The sequence below is a fragment of the Peromyscus californicus genome, unplaced genomic scaffold (genome assembly GCF_007827085.1).
Source record: "Peromyscus californicus insignis strain IS unplaced genomic scaffold, ASM782708v3 Scaffold_21__1_contigs__length_65335640, whole genome shotgun sequence".
In the NCBI taxonomy this organism is placed as follows: Eukaryota; Metazoa; Chordata; class Mammalia; order Rodentia; family Cricetidae; genus Peromyscus; species Peromyscus californicus.
This window is the reverse complement of record NW_026294514.1, coordinates 27,683,836-27,704,125: the sequence shown is the minus strand read 5'-3', so window position 1 is coordinate 27,704,125 and position 20,290 is coordinate 27,683,836. Positions and strand designations below refer to the sequence as shown.

General features: G+C 48.5%; 1 protein-coding gene across 1 annotated transcript in view; it reads right to left on the bottom strand.

The window, feature by feature from the left end:
* Window positions 1-2,339: 2,339 nt before the first annotated feature.
* The window catches only part of Stk36 (serine/threonine kinase 36), a 28,681-nt gene continuing 10,730 nt past the window's right edge, over window positions 2,340-20,290 (bottom strand). Inside the window, exons 11-27 of the mRNA XM_052749878.1 lie at window positions 20,020-20,163; window positions 15,662-15,841; window positions 14,576-14,673; window positions 14,002-14,107; window positions 12,075-12,225; window positions 11,553-11,680; window positions 10,936-11,040; window positions 10,218-10,316; window positions 10,041-10,129; window positions 9,725-9,788; window positions 9,460-9,570; window positions 6,985-7,059; window positions 5,987-6,158; window positions 5,580-5,727; window positions 5,220-5,367; window positions 3,949-4,695; window positions 2,340-2,935 (exon numbers count right to left, since the gene is read on the bottom strand). Coding sequence (XP_052605838.1) covers window positions 2,792-2,935; window positions 3,949-4,695; window positions 5,220-5,367; window positions 5,580-5,727; window positions 5,987-6,158; window positions 6,985-7,059; window positions 9,460-9,570; window positions 9,725-9,788; window positions 10,041-10,129; window positions 10,218-10,316; window positions 10,936-11,040; window positions 11,553-11,680; window positions 12,075-12,225; window positions 14,002-14,107; window positions 14,576-14,673; window positions 15,662-15,841; window positions 20,020-20,163 — 2,709 coding nt within the window. The 3' untranslated portion in view covers window positions 2,340-2,791. The remainder of the gene's footprint in view (window positions 2,936-3,948; window positions 4,696-5,219; window positions 5,368-5,579; window positions 5,728-5,986; window positions 6,159-6,984; window positions 7,060-9,459; window positions 9,571-9,724; window positions 9,789-10,040; window positions 10,130-10,217; window positions 10,317-10,935; window positions 11,041-11,552; window positions 11,681-12,074; window positions 12,226-14,001; window positions 14,108-14,575; window positions 14,674-15,661; window positions 15,842-20,019; window positions 20,164-20,290) is intronic.

Sequence of the window (20,290 nt, the reverse complement as noted above, 5' to 3'; positions counted from 1 at the left end):
TGGGGATGGTCCTGGCCAGATGCTGCTAATGACGATAATTACAGAAAGGCCTGAAATTAGGGATCCTGGCTGCGTTACTGCACAGAAGGTTATCTAAATATTCCTTTAGTAGAGGGGAAATGGTGCCCAATGAATGATGGAAAAGCTACAACAGCACACAAGAAATTCAAAGCAGGACATAAGCTAATAATCAAAAGCCAATATCACCAAGACTCCTTGAGCCTCAGCTTGACCTCTGGAAAGGCCTTGGCTTCTTCCAGGTATTAGCTTATCATAGCTGAAATCCTGCTTCATATATTTTTTCAGCTTGCAGCACTGGGAGATTCCCTTGCACCAGATTTTTACCTGACCCCAAAATGCATCCCTCTTTCCAGAAGTCTCTTTCAGTACTTCCCCCACCCCAACCTGATCATGTTCAACTTGGACAGTCACTTTGGAAGTCAGTGTGGCAGTTTCTCAGAAAACCAGGAAACAACCTACCACACGACCCAGCTATACTCTTGGACATATACCCACAGGAGGCTCAACCATACCACAAGGATACTTGCTTGACTATGTTCATAGCAGCTTTATTTATAATAGCCAGAACCTGGAACCAACCTAGATGTTCCTCAACCGAGAAATGGATAAAGCAAATGTGGTACTTTTACACAATGGAGTATTACTCAGTTGTTAAAAACAAGGACACCAGGAAATTTGAAAGCAAATGGATGGAACTAGAAAAAAAATCATCCTGAGTTGAGGTAACCCAGACCGAGAAAGACAAACATGGCATGTACTCACTCATAAATGGATATTAGCTATAAAATAAAGGATAACCATGCTACAACGCACAGCCCCAGACCAGAGAGGCTAGGTAACAAGGTTCATGGGGAGGACACCCAGATCTCTGTAGGAAGGGAAACAGAAGAGATTTCATGAATGGACTGAGGGCGGGTGGGGATGGGAAGATGAGTGATCAGCTTATTACTTCCTAAACCCTTTTCTCTGCTTTCTTTTTAAATTCTAGAGGTTTTGTTTGTTTGGTTTTGGTTTGGGTTTTTTTTTTTGTTTTTTGTTTTTTTTTTTGAGACAGGGTTTCTCTCTGTAGCTTTGGAGCCTGTCCTGGAACTCACTCTGTAGACCAGGCTGACCTTGAACTCACAGAGATCCACCTGTCTCTGCCTCCTGAGTATGCTACCACCACCCAGCTCCAGAGCATTTTTAGAATCATCTTTCTATGTACTTTATCTAATTTACTCACTTTGTGAGACTGGCTGTGTTCAGGCTGGTCTTAGACTCCTGAGAATGTAATCCTCCTGCCTCAGCCTCTTTGGTAGTTGCCGACCCACCCACCTTCAGTTCACTTATTTCAATAAGTTCCCTGGTTTTTCCGACCAAAATAGAAACTGTGACAGGCACAGTATCTAGTACACAGGAAGGTGTGTGTGTATGTGTGTGTGTGTGTGTGTGTGTGTGTGTGTGTGTGTGTGTGTGTGTGTGTTCTGAATTAAAATAATATGGAGAGCAGGAAATTAAGGAGGGTCTTCGAGAAATCTTACTTTTGCTCAAGTGTAACTAAATAACAGTGGATAATGAGAAAACTCATTATAAAATACGACAATCACACTCATCTTTCATTTCTCACAACCTTTAATCAAGGAAGGACAGAAAGACACCTTTCTTCCCCACTCCCTTTTCTGCTGGGGACTGAACCCAGAGCCTCATGTATAGGCAGGCGCACTCACCACTGAGCCACATGAAGAGGACTCTCCCCATTACTGGATGGAGAAAACAGGGCCCTGGAAGCTTGTCTCAGTTAAGCTTCCTAATACACATGCAGTTAGATTCTAACTAATGTGCTGCCAAACACGCTTTCTGGTAAATTGGAATGTCCAGGTACATTCGATTTTAACTGATGGGACTGTCAAACACTCTTTTCTGGCAAATCCCACAGTCTCCATAAACAACCACTCTTCCAAAACAGCTAGGATTCCATATACATTGACACCGTGCTAAATATGAAAATGACCGTATTATCATCTCAAAGCACCCCGATTTACCTCTTTAGTCCCATTCTTCTCTGTATCAGCTCCACTGGCCTTGCCTTGAAAGGTATAAACAATTCTCCAAACCAGGATCTTGTGTGAACAGGGTCACAGGGTGTCCAATGTCACAGAGACACTAGAAGAGGACTGAGCTGCCTGGCCCCTTACCTTGGGAGTTTCACATAGGGTGAGGCACATTTTTCAGTAAGTGCTTACAAACAGAACACAGACACACAGACACACAGACACACACACACACACACACACACACACACACACACACTCCCATAGAAGGCTAAGGAACCCCAACAATCGAGGTGATGACATTTATCCCCACAGGCTAGAGCTGAGACAGAGATCAGTGTACATAAAGCAAAAATAGCTAGACAGACACAGGAGATCCAGAAGGGAAGAGATCCAGTAAGGCAGATGTGTTTTCCTAAGGCCTGGGTGGGTGCCATGGTCCTGGGGTTGAAGGCACATTCCTGGAGCAAGACCCCTGCATGTAGGAAGGAAGGAATTTTCTCTGGCACCAACAGTGATGATGAAGTTTACTGATTCAAATCATCATGAATCTAGGGAAAGGAAGGAGCTTTAATATGAAAAATCTCTTCTAGTTTCTTGCTCACAGGGGAGTTGGCAGCTTATCACTCTTTTTCAGTCTCTCCAGCTCTCGGCTGAGTCAGTAGCTTGGGTAGGAGAATAAGAAAGACTTGGCAACAGAAGGGTAGTGAAGGCTGGAAGAAGAGCCCCAGGAGTCGGGGTCACGTGCTGTGGGTTGGCCTCAGGAGGTGGATGAGTTTCCTGCAATGTCTGGCAGAGGCAGGCCTGGTGCTGCTATTCGGCAGTAACTGGTTCCCCAACGAGAGCAAGGCTAATTTCTCGCTGGCACCCAGGGACACCAGCACCTGTGGGATAGGAAGCAAATGGCAGAATAGGATGTAAGGGTGAGAAATGGTGGTGTTGGCACATGCAAGGGATTCCCCTTTAACCAAGGAAAGAGAAATGGCCTTTTGGGGACTTGGGATAGATCAAGACAAAAATCTCAAGAGCTATGAATCAATAAGACCCAAGTATTTATTTGCACTCTCTTTGGTACTGGCCATAAAATCAATGCACCAGGTGACCCAGTTACTTGTCCCTGGTAAGCGGTTAAGGAAAGCAGCAGTAACTGACAGGAAGCCTGAACATCTGCTTCCCAGTGGATCCTGCATCTCCAACCAAGCATCTCTTTTGTTGTTTCCCCACATGGATTGTGGGAAACTCTTTTAGTGCCTGCACCACCCTGTCAAATGCCTGTGGTTCTAATGCTACCACACTGACTGATTCTGCTCTGTGATCTCTCAGATGTGTGACTCCCCCTGCGTTCTTTAGAGACTCAACATTAAGCAGAAGAAGCAAACTAAGATAGTATTGGATGAGTATAGGCTCTAGACCCAGATTGGTGAGTTCAAAAGTCCAGTCTCACCCGGCAGCACTGTAACTTGGACAAGTCACTAAATTATTTATGCTTCCGTTTCCTCGCCTACAAAATGAGTGTAATAACAGCTTAAACTAGATAATCAAGGTGAAATGCTTAGCACGGCACTAAAAATAAAAGCAGTTGGCAGCTTCATGGCCTCAGTATCCTCTGGTTTCCCCCATCTTCCTTCTGTTTTGTGTCTGGAAGAGATAAGCTATGATTCTTGGGATCTCAGGCATGTCCTAGCCCAGTGGAGCCTTCCAGATCCCTTCCCTTCTCTAGGGTGGGAGAGGGAAAAAGAGAAACCCATCTCCAACATACTGTCTTTGAGTTTCTTACACCCAGACAGGGCCATTTTTGGCATTTCTAGGTGTTGTAGGTCCTCACAAACTACATCAGAGAAATGCTGTGATCTGCAGGGCCTTTGGTCATCATGGCTCCTGAGTCCCGTGGCTTTACCTGATGAATACAGGACTCTTGTCGGAGGCTCCGAAGAGCAATGAGGGCGGCCTCCTTGACAGTTGGCTGAGGGTCTCCACATGCCATTTCGAGGAGCCGCTGGGGTACTTGGCACTGTAATAGCTCCTTGCCCAATCCTTCAGGTCCCAGATTGCCCAGAGCTGATGCAACATTGCGCCGGATACCATCCTGAGGATCTCCAAGCAGCTGGGTCAAACTGGGCACGGCAGCTGCCAGGGCAGGTCCCAAGGGACCAGCCTGGTAGGCCGCATTGCCCACAGCAAAGCTGGCACCGCGTCGCACGGCAGGGTCCTTGTCTCCAAGTCCTAGCAGCAGAAGGCTGAGCAGTCCTGTCTGGCTCTGCAGTGCCCCACGTAGGGCCATGCTGTGTTGTAATAAGTGTCCCAGAAGCCCGTAAGTACGGACCCTCACGGTGGTCTCTGAGTGGCCCAGGAGGCTACGCAATGGCCGATAGGATTCATCAGAGCCAGCCAGGAGCTCCTGGACGAAGGACAAGTGGCTGGGGGATAGTACCCGGGCTGTGTGGGTCAGCAGGGACAGAAGGTCAGAAATCATGAAAGGCTGGTCACTCAGTAGGACAATAGAGAGGAATGAGATGATGGTCCTAGAAGAGGTAGCCACTGTGTCCACAAACTGCTTGAGAGAGGTGGGGTCCATGAGGGCCAGGCGTGTAAGCAGACCAATGGGCAGCTCTGCTTGTAACAACGGAAGGTGGTGGCAGCAGACCTGTGAGAAATCAGAGTTCAGGTAAAGGAGTCCAGGAGAGGGAGAGGAACATTGCAATGGGGAATGGGCGAGAGAAATATCGAGCCAAGGAGAGAGCTGTCCCGGACAGCAGAGCCTCACCCCATAGCACAACCCATGAAACCCACATGGAGCTCGAGAGCAGGGCCTTTCTACACTCACACCTGGCTCTGCAAGGGCACAATTTTCTGCTTCCAAAGATCCAAGGAATACTGCCAAAGAATGCCAGGGCAGTAATTCCTGACCAAGGAGCTCAGCTACAGTGCCTGGCCTCCCAGACTGAGTTCCAATAGAACCAGACAAGACACCAGTGGACAGGGAAGACCTTAGCTGCATGTCTCTGTCTGGGTCTGAGTGCTGCCTCCACTCTAACACTTTGGTCAAGCTAGATGCCCTACTCTTTGAAGGCCTAGGAGAGACCTAGAGCTACTGGGATGTGAGTCAGAGGATACAACATGGGCCATCTCCCTTTCCCACCATGGCACCTGAATAACTCCGCCAAGTACCTGCAGCAGGTAGATTGCAACTTCTGAGTCCCTGAGGTCAGCCACGATGCCTACGAGGAGGTCAGCATCCACATCCAGGGCAAAAGGGAAGCAAAGCAGCCGGCACACGGAGAGGACCACGACAGGAAGGAACTCGGGCCCCTGAGGCCTAGGGAGGGAGCAGACCAGGGGACCCTTTATGACTCTTCTCTCCCTCATGTCCACTCTCCCGGCTCCGCAACTCCTCAGGTTCCCAGCCTGATTCCTACCCCACTTCTAGCCTTACAACTCAAGCTGCCAGCTCCTTCTCTCCTGCCCCCACCTCTACTTCCCCTGGTTGGCTCTGACTCTGAGTCTCCTGTTTTTCTAGCTCAGACTCACGCTTGGCTCAGGTGATGCAAGAAGCTGGGGGAAAGCAGGTGCTTGAGGGTCGACATGAGGATGCTTCCATGCTGGGACAGATGGCTCAGGCATAACTGGGGCTCCTGGGTGAAGACGGCCATGGCCAGGCTCAGCAAGGCTGCCATGCCTGAAGACAACAGAGAACGCAGGCCTAGTGAAGCAAGCAAGATGCCCAGCTGCCCCTGATCACCCAAGGATCCCATAACCTGTCTGGTCCTTTCTGTCCCCCATGATAGTCTCTGACTATAGGAGGGGCAGGTCCATTATAGTCTCGGACACCTTCTCTGCGCATAGTAGGAGTACTTATCTGTGGGCTAACCCAGTTCTAAGCTGCCTCCTTTTGAAAAGGGACCTCTACAAACACAGCCATGCTAAGAGAGAGACACCTTGGGGTGAAATCAGTGTCCAGTCTGGCTCTAGGCTGGGCGGACTTGATAGTGACAGATCGTCTTCCTGCACAGTCACCTCCTCAGGTAGCCTCAGGGCCATGGAAAAGCGGTGCCACAGAATGGTCCACACCTCGGAAGCAGCCACGTCCCTGGTCAGGCCAGGCTTCCCCTGTTGGAGAGGAGGCTATGCAGAAGTCAGGGGTCCAAACGCCTTTGGTCATCTCTGTCCCTAACCATACAGGGAAACAGAGTCACTGAAATCATTCCTGCTGTCTTCCTACACGATATTTCTGTATTTTCCTCCTTTTCCTTGCCCATTTCCCTTTATCATTCCTCCTTTCCTCCCTCCCTCCTTCCCTTCTTCTTTGTAGAAAATGGTATCTTATTATGTATTCAGGCTACCCTCAAATTTATGATCCTCCTGCCTCAGGCTCTCAAACCCTAGGACTGTAAGTCGACCACACCCAGCTTATATTCCCTTCCTATGATGATTTAACCCAATCTCTCAACCTACGAATGTGCCCATTGAAAGCCAGGAAATTGTCCTTTTCAGATCAGCTCATGTCAAGTCCAAGTTGTGTACAAGGCTTCTAAAAAGACTTTTTTTTTTGGGTATGTTGAGACAGGATCTTATGTACTTCAGGCTAGTTTCAAACTCACTATGGCTGGCCTGGAACTCCTTGATCCTCCTACCTCTGAGTGAAGAAAAATTTCATCTAAACAACAATAATAAAAATCCATAAACCCAAACCCCAAATCCAGACCCCAGAGAAGCTGCTTTTCTCCCCAGATCCCTGGGACAACACAGCTGAACAGCTCACTTCAGTGTCCTGTTGAGGGTGGGGGGGTCAGCGTGGGGATCAGGCTAGTGTAGTTAACAGCAGTGTGAGGGGATAGGCAAGCACCGGCTGCTTCTTCATTTCTATCATCCAGTGGCTCCGAAATATGCCCAGTTCCCCTCTCTGCTTCTCACCTATCTCATGGCACACCTGTACCTGAATAAGGAGCTGGAGCAGAAGGATGAGGAGACCATCATAAAAGCCACAGCTACACGGTGGAGTCAGCCGGACCTGTTGGAGAGAGGCATGAGGAACACAGATACTCAAGAGGAATGAGGCAGCTACCTAGACCAGGCTCCCAGCACATAGTGGGGAGAAAACTCTCTTCCCTGGCCTGGCAGAGTGAGACAAGTTTTGGATTTAGGAGTTTTGGTTCTTGCCTGTTCTTTCATCATGTTCCTAAAGACACATGGTCTAGTAGATAAGCTTGGGTCCAAAAACAATTCCAGCTTAGGAAAATGTTTGTTAAACAAGAAGTCGGGTACACAGTTGAACGTGCCTAACAGCACCTCTTAGAGGCAGGAGACATAGGCAACATTTTAAAGGCAGGGCTGGAATGTAGCTCAATGGCAGGACATTTGCCAAGGTTGTGCCAGGCCGCGAGTTCAATCTCTAGCACTCCAAAATAAGCATATAAAAATTAAAAGACAGAAAAGGGGGGTGGCAGTAGAAAGGCAGGGCGTCCTAAGTGCAGAGCACAGCATACAGAAGAGCTGGCAGGCGTAAGAGTTCAGAGTGAATTCTGAAAATGAGTGACAACTCTAGAGCCCATCGGCATCACACAGGCTGTGACAGTCTAGAGCAGTGGTGCTCAACCTTCCTGATGCTGTGACCCTTTAATACAGTTCCTCATGATGTGGTGGCCCCCCAACATAAAATTTTTGTTGCTACTTCATAACTGCAATTTTGCTACTGTTATGAATCATAATGTAAACAAAGGGGTCGCGATCCACAGGTTGAGAATGGCTGGTCTGCAGTCTGAACTGTTTCCTATAAGCAGTGGGAAGCCAATAATGAGTTACACAGCATGACTTATCTCCACATTAGCAATGTTTTGTAAAATACCGCATTTACTGCTTAATTCTCAGAATTTAAAATAGTGCAAAACACTCAACATATAATTCTATGTTCAAAAAACATTGATTGAATGGTCATATTTTTATATATATAATATATATTATATATATAAAAAGGTGACAATTATATGAATATGAAGTCTATCCTTTTTCCAAAATGAGGGAGATAAGAGTTCCAAATGTGTGTGGTGGGGTTACTTTTGCCAGGCGGTGGTGGTGCATGCCTTTAGTCCCAGCACTCAGGAGGCAGAGGCAGGTGGATCTCTGTGATTTCAAGGACAGCCTGGTCTACATATTGAGTTTCAAAACAGTTAGGACTACACAGAGAAACCCTGCCTTGAAAAAACAGAAAAGAGAGAGAGTCCCAAAGGGCTTGAAAAGCAAACCAGGAGGCCACAAAATGGCCTGGGTTTCTGAAGAACACACAGAGGATCAGCCACTTCTCCATGTTCATTAAGGAGAAAAAGCAGGAAAGGCAGAGTGGACATGGCAGGAGAAGGGATAAGGTAAAGCATCAGGAAGACTTCAGCCATAAGAGCGTGTGCTCCTGGAGGGGACTGAAGCAGGGAGGGAACCTCTTATCTCAGATAGCTGGACAAGGGGAACCTCTTACCCCAGATAACTGGACAAGGAGAATCTCTCACCTCAGACAGCTGGACAAGGGGAACCTCTCACCCCAGACAACTGGACAAGGGGAACCTCTCACCCCAGATAACTGGACAAGGGGAACCTCTCACCTCAGACAGCTGGACAAGGGGAACCTCTCACCTCAGACAGCTGGACAAGGGGAACCTCTCACCTCAGACAGCTGGACAAGGGGAACCTCTCACCTCAGATAACTGGACAATGGGAACCTCTCACCTCAGACAGCTGGACAAGGGGAACCTCTCACCCCAGATAACTGGACAAGGGGAACCTCTCACCTCAGATAACTGGACAAGGGGAACCTCTCACCTCAGACAGCTGGACAAGGGGAACCTCTCACCCCAGATAACTGGACAAGGGGAACCTCTCACCTCAGATAACTGGACAAGGGGAACCTCTCACCCCAGATAACTGGACAAGGGAACCTCTCACCTCAGATAGCTGGACAAGGGGAACCTCTCACCCCAGATAACTGGACAAGGGGAACCTCTCGCCTCAGATAACTGGACAAGGGGAACCTCTCGCCTCAGATAACTGGACAAGGGGAACCTCTCGCCTCAGATAACTGGACAAGGGGAACCTCTCACCTCAGATAACTGGACAAGGGGAACCTCTCACCTCAGACAGCTGGACAAGGGGAACCTCTCACCTCATAACTGGGCAGCTTCCTTTCTTTCCTTCCCTACCTCCTCCATCTTTGAAAGTTCTAAATCAGAAAAGAGGCCCTGCTCAGCCCCGGCTTAGGGCAGTCCACTGTCTGGTGGCAAAGGAGAGAAAGAGGGGCTTCTTGACTCCTTTTCCATTCTGCAGTTTCCTTCAGGCTCACTGGGTTTGATCTTTCCCCAGGAGAGGACTCAGTCCCGGTGTTGGACTCAGAGGAAGCATGTCTGGACCTTCCCCAGCACCTCACCTCTGCAGGGGCCGACAAGGCATGAGCAGCTGCAGCAATCCATTCCTGGGGCTGGAGGTCAAAGGTCACCCCTTGCTGACCAAGTTGGCCTAAGAGACAGGCTGCTGCATTCTGTGAGAAAGGTAGAGGAAGAGAAGGACCACTGAATCTGAGTGGTATTCAGGACGTGACAAGGTGCTCACAGAAATAGCAGCAAACAGAGCAATGGCTGCCTGCTCCCAAGAGGGTCAGATGCAGGGGTGAAAGGAGAAGGCTGAAGACTCACCACAAGAGAGACGACGTGTGAGCGGGTAAAAAGAGTAGCAACCTCACTGCCCAGCTTCTCCAATCTGGAAGAGAGAGATACAGCGGAGGGTCCAATGGCTGCTAAGGGTCCTTCCCTCTCCCTCTCCCTCTCCCTGCATGTCTACTTCCAAGGCCCAGAGGTGATGAGAATCCAGGCCTGTTCTTTGTAGAGAAATGTCACTCTCTCGGTCTCAGCCCCTTCTACGAAAAGGCTAAGAAAGGGGTGCTATTCCCTATGTGTCAGGGATAGCTCTGTGGGAAGGAGACTTTAGCGCAGACCTGACTTTATGACTCACCCAGAAGGCAGATCTTGGAGCCGAAAGACAAGAAGGGACAGGAGGTAGAGTGCCACCTCAGTGGACTCTTCCCAATCGGCTACTTTTACCTACAAAGGAAGCCTGAGCTATGAGAGCAACTTCTGGGTGAGATGGACCACCATGAGGTACCCAAGCATGCTGGTATCCCCAGCTTACCTTGCCCTGGACCAACATCAACAGTGACTCCAAGGCCAGGGGCTCTTGCCCCAGAATCTGGCACAGGCGTTCACTGATATAGCAGCAAGAATAGAGAACCTAGGCAAGTTGGAAAGAGCCTGTCAGTGCACAGAGCAGCCCTGGGCTCCTACAGTGGAAGGCTCCGCTGAAAAGCAGGCAAGCCTCTCAGTAGAGCTGCTGTCCACACATGGGGGCTGTGACCATTTTGACTGTCACTATGACTGGAGTGAGAAGAGCCTAAGTAAAGCACACCTCTGAGTGTTTCTGTGAGGGCCTTTCCAAAGCGGGGGGAGCCCGTCCTGAATGTGCTTGGCACCATCCCACAGGCTGGGGCCTGGATGGAATGAAAGGGGGAAAGAACAATCCAGACACTCCTGCGTCGCACGTATTCTTTCTCTCTGCTTCCTGGATGCCACCATGTGGACCGCCCTGCTCTTCTCAGCCACGCCTCCCTCCCCCCCATGAAACTTTTCTCCTCTATGAGTTCTGCCTGACTCAGAACTCACTCTGTAGACCAGGCTGGCCTCAAACTCACAGAGATCAGCCTCCCTCTGCCTCCTGAGTGCTGGAATTAAAGTAAGCATCACCATGCCCAGCTATGGATAATTCCTTTTATTTCTCTCTCCCTCCTCCCCTCCCTCCCTTTCCTGGGAGTTAAAAGAAACCTGAGGTATTGGGAACTGTGGGAAGGAAGTACCTTGAGAAGGTGGAGACATAGGATGTGATGCCGCAGACCAGAGACAAGGGATGGCCTCAGTTGGCTACTGTCCTCAGTCAGCTGATTGGCCAAATGCCAAGAGACCTACGGAGACATACTCGACTCTATCCCATCTCCCTTATTCCACGTCATTCCTCACACATCTTCAATTGGCCAGAACACAGACTCTTTCTAGCCCCTCTTAGGTTCACTGGAAATCTCAGACCCCATTCTATTCCCGGTCTCCATGGCCAGTGGAGAACTGATCCTGCCTGAGTTTGGTCTTAATGTAGGCAGGTATAAAGGAAAGTGTTAGTAAGCAACAAAGTAGGGATGCTCAATCTGAATGCCCCCTGACCCTGGAGAGACACAATGGCTTCCAGTTGGCTGCCCTATCTCCTGGGCAGTTACTGCTGAGCCAGGTTGCCAACACTCTGGAATTCTAGCCATCCTATGGTGAACAAGTAACCCAGACCAGCGTGGGAGTGTCTGTTTCTGGAAATCCTGGGCAAGGAGAAGCCCAAACCTAATTTTTCTGTCTCTCGACAGCAACTATGGCCAGCCTCCCCAGTTCCCAAGTTGCAGGGAAGAAAGGAACAAGCCTGCGTGTCTCAGACCTGTTCCTTGGCATCCCAGCAGCTCGGCAGCCCCACGGGAGCGGTACACATGGCTGCCAGGGCAGAAGAAATGGCTCCAGGGATATCTTCACACTGCTCCCGCAGTGGCCGCGTCACTTGTGGGGCTCCTGCGGAGAAAGGGAAAGCGTACTGGTAAGGTCTGGTTGTTCCTCACAGATTCCCCCCGTTGGTCTTTTAGGATAATTTTTGTTGTTGTTGTTGTTTTGTCTTGCTTTGCTTTTTGGCTTTTAGAAACATTATGTCCCAGGCAAGCCTTAAACTATGAAGCTGAAGATAACTTTGAACTTGATCCTGCTGCCTCTGCCTCTGGAGTGCTGGGATTACATGCATGTGCCATCAAGCCCAGGGCTTCATCCATGCTAGGCAAGCACTCTACCAAATGAGCTACATCCCCCAAGCCCAATTTACACTTTTTGAGCACCTGCCAAGTTCCGGCACCATTCTAGATGATGGAAGTAGGAAGGACATAGGCAGACCCTTGGAAGAAGAAGTTCGGCTCACCTGGGGGCGTGTGGAAAGCAAGCTGCGGGACTGTTAGGCCATGAAGGAGCCCGTCTAACACAGCGCGCTGTGTGGTCAACAGACTGGAGTAAAAGGCATTGGAGATGGCCCGGCTGTTCCCATCCACAGCTTCACACAGGACAGCAAAGCACTGAAGGGAGAAGGGTAGGGGCATCAGAAAATGGACTGGGCCCTAGTGAGGGCCAGGAATACCCCAGGAACCCAGGAAAGGGGTTAAGAGCCCAGGAGACAGTGCTCTAACCTAAGAGTTCTTCCCGGGGAAAATGCACCCACAGTCTTCCTGGATGACAGAGGAGGATTTGGGGATGAATCTTTTCCTTTCTCCTTTTCCCTCCCACCACCTCCCCCCCCCCCCCGTGTGTGTGTGTGTGTGTGTGTGTGTGTGTGTGTGTGTGTGTGTGTGTGTGTGTGTGTGTGTGTATACTGGGATCCAACCCCTTACACACACTCTTACATCTGTCCAACCAACCCTTCTAATTTCTCATCAGCATCTCCCCAGATGATGTTTCTGAAAATGTGGAACAAGGGTATATAATAATTCAGAAATTGAGGAGGAGAGACAATTATTCTAAACTCCTCATTGTGCTCAGTCCTCAATGACATGACAGATGTTGGCCAATAACACCAGTGACTGACTACTGGTCGAAATTTAGTCTAGACATTCAGAGCATTCTGACTTGAAAGAATGAATACAAAAATAGAATCTCAAATGATGAAGATGTGAATGGACCGTTACCTGGAGGCAGAAAATTATCCCAATTGCTAGTTTCAACAACTATTCAATCATTTCCCTGAGACATGAGTGTCTGTGTCCTCCCTGATCAGTGACAACTCAGCTGTTTTCTCATTCAATTCTCCATTCTCCTGCCCTTAGCTTAGGGTCCAAGAAAGAGGATTTGAGTTCATGAGGCTTTAGCGTAAACAAGACTGGAGAATATTAGCTGATCTCCAGGATGCTTCATCGTTTTCTGTTGCTTTTTGTTTGTTCTGTGTTCAAGACAGGGTCTCACTATGTAGCCCTAGATGTCTCAACTATATGTAGACCAGGCTGGCCTGGAACTCAGAGATCCATCTGCCTCTGCCTCCCCAGTACTGGGATTAAGGGCATGTGCCACTATGCCTGGCTTTTTAAAAATATATTTATTTATTTTAAGACACTTATATTTATGGTCCCTGATATATGCCAAACTATTCAGTGCCTCTGCATTTTATATATGGTGCTCTTTCTATCTAGAGTGATCTGTCTCCTTCCCTGACCCACCCAAGCTGGCAAGCAGCTATGCATTTATCTATCTATCTATCTATCTATCTATCTATCTATCTATCTATCTATTTGGTTTTTCGAGACAGGGTTTCATTGTGTTGTGCAGCCCTGGCTGTCCTGGATCTCACTCTGTAGACCAGGCTGGCCTCAAACTCACAGAGATCCACCTGCCTCTGCCCCTCAAGTACTGGGATTAAAGGCGTGCACAATTTCTTTGAGGACTCTCCATGCAGAGCTAACGGCATCTTCTTTAGTGGTGCCTCTGCACCATGTACAAAGTTCGAGTGAAGTTCTCACTTTCTCTACTTGGCTCATTTTGTTTTTTTTTTCAAGACAGGGTTTCTCTATGTAGTCCTGGCTGTCCTGGAACTCACTATGTAGACCAGGCTAGTCTCAGACTCAGAGATCTGCCTGGCTCTGGCTCCTGAGTGCTGGGACTAAATAAAAGCACGCGCCACTAAAACCGGCCCTACTTGAGTACCTTTAGTCTCTTCAAGATGGAGCCTCTGTTACTTTTGTGGCATATGGCACATGGTGAGATGTCAATAACATCTGTTGTAGTAACATAATCATAAGAAAGGCACTGGGAGAAACACAGGAAAAAATAGGAAAGACAAAAACCCAGAAGCCGGAGGAGATTACCATAAGGCTGTCCCTGCGAAATGTCTGCTCGGAGTCATCTGATTGGGCCAACAGCTTTCCCAACAAGTCCAAAAAGAGGTTGGCAGCCTCCTGAAACACCTGTAGGCTGGAGAAGAATGAACCCATGGCATCTTCCCATCCTCCCACCCTGGATATGGGTATGGCAAATGGGTCAGTTCTGGCAAGGTAGATTTGCCAAGGAACCCATCAGAATGTTTTTCCTTTCGACTCTGCTAACAGACACACGGGGGGCATGGGTGGTGGGGTGGTGGAGAGGAGCAGAGAGCTCACATATACCGTTCGAGCCCCTTCTCAGCTGTTTTCACAGTTTGGTCCTTCCACTGAAGCCCATCTGTGCTGGGTGTACTGACTCATACAATCTGATGTCACCCGGCAAAGCTGGAAGTGTCTCAAGGTCCTCATGGGGTCAACTAAACTCTGAAGGCTGGTCAGCCCATCTCTAACCCCGTCACACATCACCACTCCTCACTTGCTCCTCCTAATGAGGAGGGGGACTACCGAAGCAGAAACTGAAGCCACACTGGCCGGCAGGGCAGAAGCGTCTTTTCCCCACCTGTCACCTGTCTGGCTCCTCTCCAGATTGAAGGCGCAGGAAAAGTAGGCCTGAACCACAGCCACCAGGTCCCGCAAGAAGGCCCCATACCAAGGTTGCTGTGAAAAGGGACAGAAAGGGCAGCATGAGGAGTGGAGACCAGAGGCAGGAAAAGAAGCAACAAAGGCAGCAGAGTGCCAGGTGGAAAGGGGCAGGGAAGGAGAAAGTCAAGAGTGTCAGTCGAAGGGTCGCAGACCACCTGGAGACCACATCTGACTTGAGCAGCGTGTTGGCGGAAAACTATCCTTTTCAGTTTCTTATATTTACCTGAGTTTGATACTTAGCAGCAGAGGGCGGCATCCTGAGGGCTGCTTTAGTCTGCCTTACCACGCCCTCATCAACTGGGGGCGGGGGAGGGGAGCTGTTCTCTGGGCTCAGCCACGTCAGAATCCAAAGCAGGGAAGTAGCAGTTTGGCCCCAGCCACACTGAGTCTTTAACTCTGTTTTTTTTGGTTTTTTTTTTTTTTTTCCGAGCTGAGGATCGAACCCAGGGCCTTGTGCTTGCTAGGCAAGCGCTCTACCACTGAGCTAAATCCCCAACCCGCCACACTGAGTCTTGATCCTCGCTCTCCCACTTATAATATGGCCATAAGCAGTGACTGCAGGGGCCAATCTCCTAACTTCAGTGTGCTGCTTTGAAAACCAGGTGATAGAGCAGAACTCTTCTCAATATTGGGAAAGGACCCATTTTTTGAAAGTCTGATTTTTATCTTCTCTTAGAAAACCACATTAGGTACACTGGCTCAAACTTCCCCATGCCAATGATAGGCTGGAGCTAAGAAGATGCCCCACTTAGGGTGGGGATGTCTAACATACTCCCTACCACTTAGACAGCTGGATGCCTACCTCGCCTTCTTCACTGACTGATACTACTTGTTTAGCCCCAGAAGGCATCAGAATTTGCAAGTGATTAGTAATTAGAAATTAATTAGAAAAAGAAGGATTGAAAAGAAGAGGTAGTGAGGTCCAACAGATGGCAGCTGCACCGAGAGAAGGCAAGGGAAAGGACCACCTCTTGTCCTCAGAGGCTGCTGGGCTGCTGGGTACCTGCTGGATACTGCTGCTCTCCTGGCTGTGTCTGAGGAGGCTCAGAGGCAGCCTGGGCAGTCCTGCCTCCTGGCAGAAGGTGTACAGGAGCACAGAGTCACTGCAGCTGGACAGGAGACTGCTCAGGACGCGGAGCGCAGGAAGGAGGTGGGAAGCACCCTCCAGGACGCCTTTCAGGATCTGGGGGATGAGAGAAAGAGACAGCAGTTGGTATAATATAGGTAAAGGAAGAAGAGTCACAAACACTGAATGGCACCCAGCGGCGGTGGCACACGCCTTTAATCCCAGCACTCGGGAGGCAGAGCCAGGAGGATCTCTGTGAGTTTGACGCCAGCCTGGTCTACAGAGCAAGATCCAGGACAGGCACCAAAAACTACACAGAGAAACCTTGTCTCGGAAATAAAACAAAACAAAACCCAATACTGAATGGCTCCAAGGAGTTAGCAGAGCAAACCAAATGTCTGCATTTCTACCTGGAGGAGTTGAAAAGCCAGGGAGGAAGAACAGGAGAACTGCATCAGAGATGACTCTGGAAGGTCACCTGACATAGAACACCAGTGACCAAGGGGCAGGGGACCTCAAGATCTGCTGTCCACTAGGCCCAGTATCATTGTTGTCTGTTCCCTCCCTTCAATAGCCTTTCACCTTAAAGACAACAACAGCATCAACACACACACACACACACACACACACACACACACACAGTGTTCTGAAAAATAAAAACAACAGGGGCTGGAGAGATGGCTGTTCTTCCAGAGGTCCTAAGTTCAATTCCCAGCAACCACATGGTGGCTCATAACCATCTGTAATGAGATCTGGTGCCCTCTTCTGGCCTGCAGGAATACATTCGGACAGAACACTGTACATGATAAAATAAATCTTTAAAAAATAAAATAAAAGTAAAAACAACAGATATGAAACAATATCATTTAACTCCAGAGAAACAAGACATCATTCAGCTCTAGATCAAGGACTGCCAACATTTCACATGCCAAATTTAGCCCAACATGTATCTATCTGTATGCGCCTGCACTCTAAGGATAGTGTCATACTTTTAAATGGGTATTCTTCAAAAGAATACCATCGGCCGGGCGGTGGTGGTGCACGCCTTTAATCCCAGCACTCGGGAGGCAGAGCCAGGTGGATCGCTGTGAGTTTGAGGCCAGCCTGGACTACCAAGTGAGTTCCAGGAAAGGCTCCAAAGCTACACAGAGAAACCCTATCTCGAAAAAACCAAAAAAAAAAAAAAAAAAAAAAAGAATACCATCGACACCAAATGTCTTACGGTTCCCTGTTCTCAATTTTGGCATTTATTCTCTCATTTCACAGTGTGCAGTGAAGAACCACTCATTTTAAAGACAGGGAACTGATGCATCTGTATGGAAAAGGGCCTATCAAAGATAAACAGCTAGGGGCTGGGGATTTAGCTCAGTGGTAGAGTGCAAGCACAAGGTCCTGGGTTCGGTCCTCAGCTGGAGGGGGTGGAGGTGAGGGGGGCTGTCAGCAGCTAGGTCTTTGTGAATTCTCATCAGGGATTCTTATCTCAGAAGCCAAAGACTTTCTGTTTTCTGAGAGACAGAGGCTGGGCTGGTGAGATGGCTCAGCAGGTACAGTGTTTGCTGCATAAACCTGATGAGCCAAGTTTGATCAGAATCCACTTAAAGGTGGAATAGAGAACCAACCCCGCGAAGTTCCCTCTGACCTCTACTCATGCACCATAGCATGTGCCCCCCAAATTCATTCTTTTTTTTTTTTTTTTTTGGTTTTTTCGAGACAGGGTTTCTCTGTGTAGCTTTGCGCCTTTTCCTGGAACTCACTTGGTAGCCCAGGCTGGCCTCGAACTCACATAGATCCGCCTGCCTCTGCCTCCCGAGTGCCGGGATTAAAGGCGTGCGCCACCATCGCCCGGCTTCCCAAATTCATTCTTAACAACTACTTGATTGTTTTTAAACAAAGGTCCTATTATGTTGCCCAGGCTGGTTTCAATCTCCTGGGTTTAGGAAACCACCTGCACCAGGTGTGGTCACGCACACGTTTAATCAAGGCAGGGATAGATGCAGGGGCGAGAGTGGATGAGAGCAGGGGCGGGGGCAGAGGCAGAGGGATCTCTTGTGAATTCGAGGCTAGCCTGGTAGAGAGACCCTGTCTCACAAAAGGGGGTGCGGGGCGGGGTGAGGAAAAAAGACAAGAAACCATCTGCCTAGCCTCCCCAGTTAGAGAAAGAGACTTTAGCACCCATTAGAAATGCTCCAATAGCAGGGCGTGGAGGCAAATGCATTTAATCCCAGCACTCGGGAGGCAGAGGCAGGTGGATCTCTGTGAGTTCAAGGCCAGCCTGGTCTACAAAGCAAGTCCAGGACAGCCAGGGCTACACAGAGAAACCCTGTCTTGGAAAGAAATGCTCCAAAAGCAGCACAATTGTTAGATCCAAAAAATAAGAGCAAGGTACCAATATAATTCAGTGGGAAAAGAAGAACTTTTTTCAAAACACACCAAGAGATGAACTTACTTCATGATCTATAGAAACTAACTCAAAATGGGTCAGAGACCTTAATGTAAAAGCTAAAACTATGGAGCATTTAGAAAATCTTTATGGCCACACCATGGCCTACACCTTTAATCCCAGTACCCTGGGAGGCAGAGGCAGGCAGGTCTCTGAGTTCAAGGATAGCCTTGTCTACAGAGTGAGTTCCAGGACAGCTAGGGCTATACAGAGAAACCTTGTCTCAAAACAAAAACAAACACACACACACACAAAATAGAAATTAAAATTTAAAAATAGAGCAAAGAATGATGGTGAATAATACCTTTAATTCCAGCACCCAGGAGGCAAAGGCAGGTGGATTTCTGTGAATTCCAGCTTGGTCTACACAATGAGTTCGAGGCTAGCCAGTGCTACACAGAGACCCTGTCTCAAAAAACAAAAACAAAAACAAAACAACAACAACAAAAAACTAAAAATGCACAAACGGGCAATAAAGCAGATAAAAAAGTGTTCAACATTCATCACAGTGGGATTCAAATTACACATTGAGGCGCTGGTTTCAATTGGATTTATTGTGTGTGTGTGTGTGAGTGTGTGTGAGTGTGTGTGAGTGTTTGCCTGCATATGAATCTCTGCACCCCTTGCATGCCCGCCACCCTCGGAGGTCAGAAGAGGGTGTCAGACCCCCTGGTACTGGAATTAGAGATGGTTGTGAGCTGCCACGTGGATGCTGGGAATTGAACCCCGGTTCTCTGGAAGAACAGCCAGTGCTCTTAACCACTGAGCCATCTCCCCAGCCCCAGGGTTCAAATTAAAATAATGATAAGCTACTACTCACACTTACTAGAATGGCTATAGTCAGGAGTCAGGCAATAATAAATGTCAGCAAGGGTGTGGAGACAGCATAACTCACGTGCTGTCAGTAGGAATATAAGACCGTACAGTTACTTTGGAAGATAATCCAGCAGTTATCATATGATCCAGCAGTTCCACTACAAAGTACCTAGCCAAGAGAAATGAAAACACATCTACACATAAATTTGCTTGTGAAACAAAAAAATAACTAGCCATGGTATCACATGCCTTTAATCCCAGTCCTCAGAAGGCAGGTACATCTCTCTGAGTTCTAGGCCAGCCAGGGCTACACAGTGAGACCCAGCCTCAATAAGAAAAATGTGTGGAAATAAATCAATGGCCATCAGGCAGTAAACGAATGACTAAAATGTGATTTGTCATCAGCAGTATAAAGGAAAAGGTTGGGACCAGCGAGATGGCTCAGTGAGTAAAGGTGCTTGCTGCCAAGCCTGATGACTTGAGTTCAATCCTGGTACGCACATGGTAGGAGGAGAGACCCAACTCCAGAAAACTGTCACCTGACCTCCACACCTGTGCCAAGGCACAGCTGGCCCTAAGTATTCACAAAAAAGGAAATGTCACAAAGAATTCTTAAAAGAAATTCAAGAGACTTGGGGTAAAAGCTCAGTGGAATAGGGCTTGCCGAGCATATGCAGGCCCCTGAGGTCATCTCAGCATCATAAACTAAATAAATAAATAAATAAGAATGAAATGCTGCTATGTGCTCTATCATAAAATTTTGTGGAATTGTGTTTACTCTCACTTTATAAGTACACAAGCGCCTCCATTTTGTTCCTCCTGTCCCATGATGCCTACCGTATTTGCTACGAAAAAGTTCACTGATTTCCTGTTCTAGACAGGTATTTTTTTCCCTTCAGAAAGAGAAATCTGAGGCCTGCTCTGTGTTCTTCTAACCTTTTCCTTGAAATAACTGGAAAGGGACAGCCTCTCTGTCTCCTTATGGTGGTGACATCATCTCGGAAGACGGTCCCAACCTCTTCTACCCTCTGCTTGTTACCTGCTCGCCAGTCCCACGCAGCTGACTCTGGATGCGCTGGCAGAAGTCAGGGTTACACAGCAGAGTGAGGGGGGCCTTCAGCTGCACCGGCACAGGCTCGGCGGTCTCTAGGAGGCGCTGCCACTCGTCATCACTGTCTGCCTCCTGGGAATTTGGAGTGAAAGAGGTCAAGAGGTGCTGGGTCACACCTTCAACCCCAGATTAGCAACTGAGTGCTTTACGAAGTAACAACAAGCAGCCAGTGGCTCCTTCGGCACAGGGGGGTATTGTC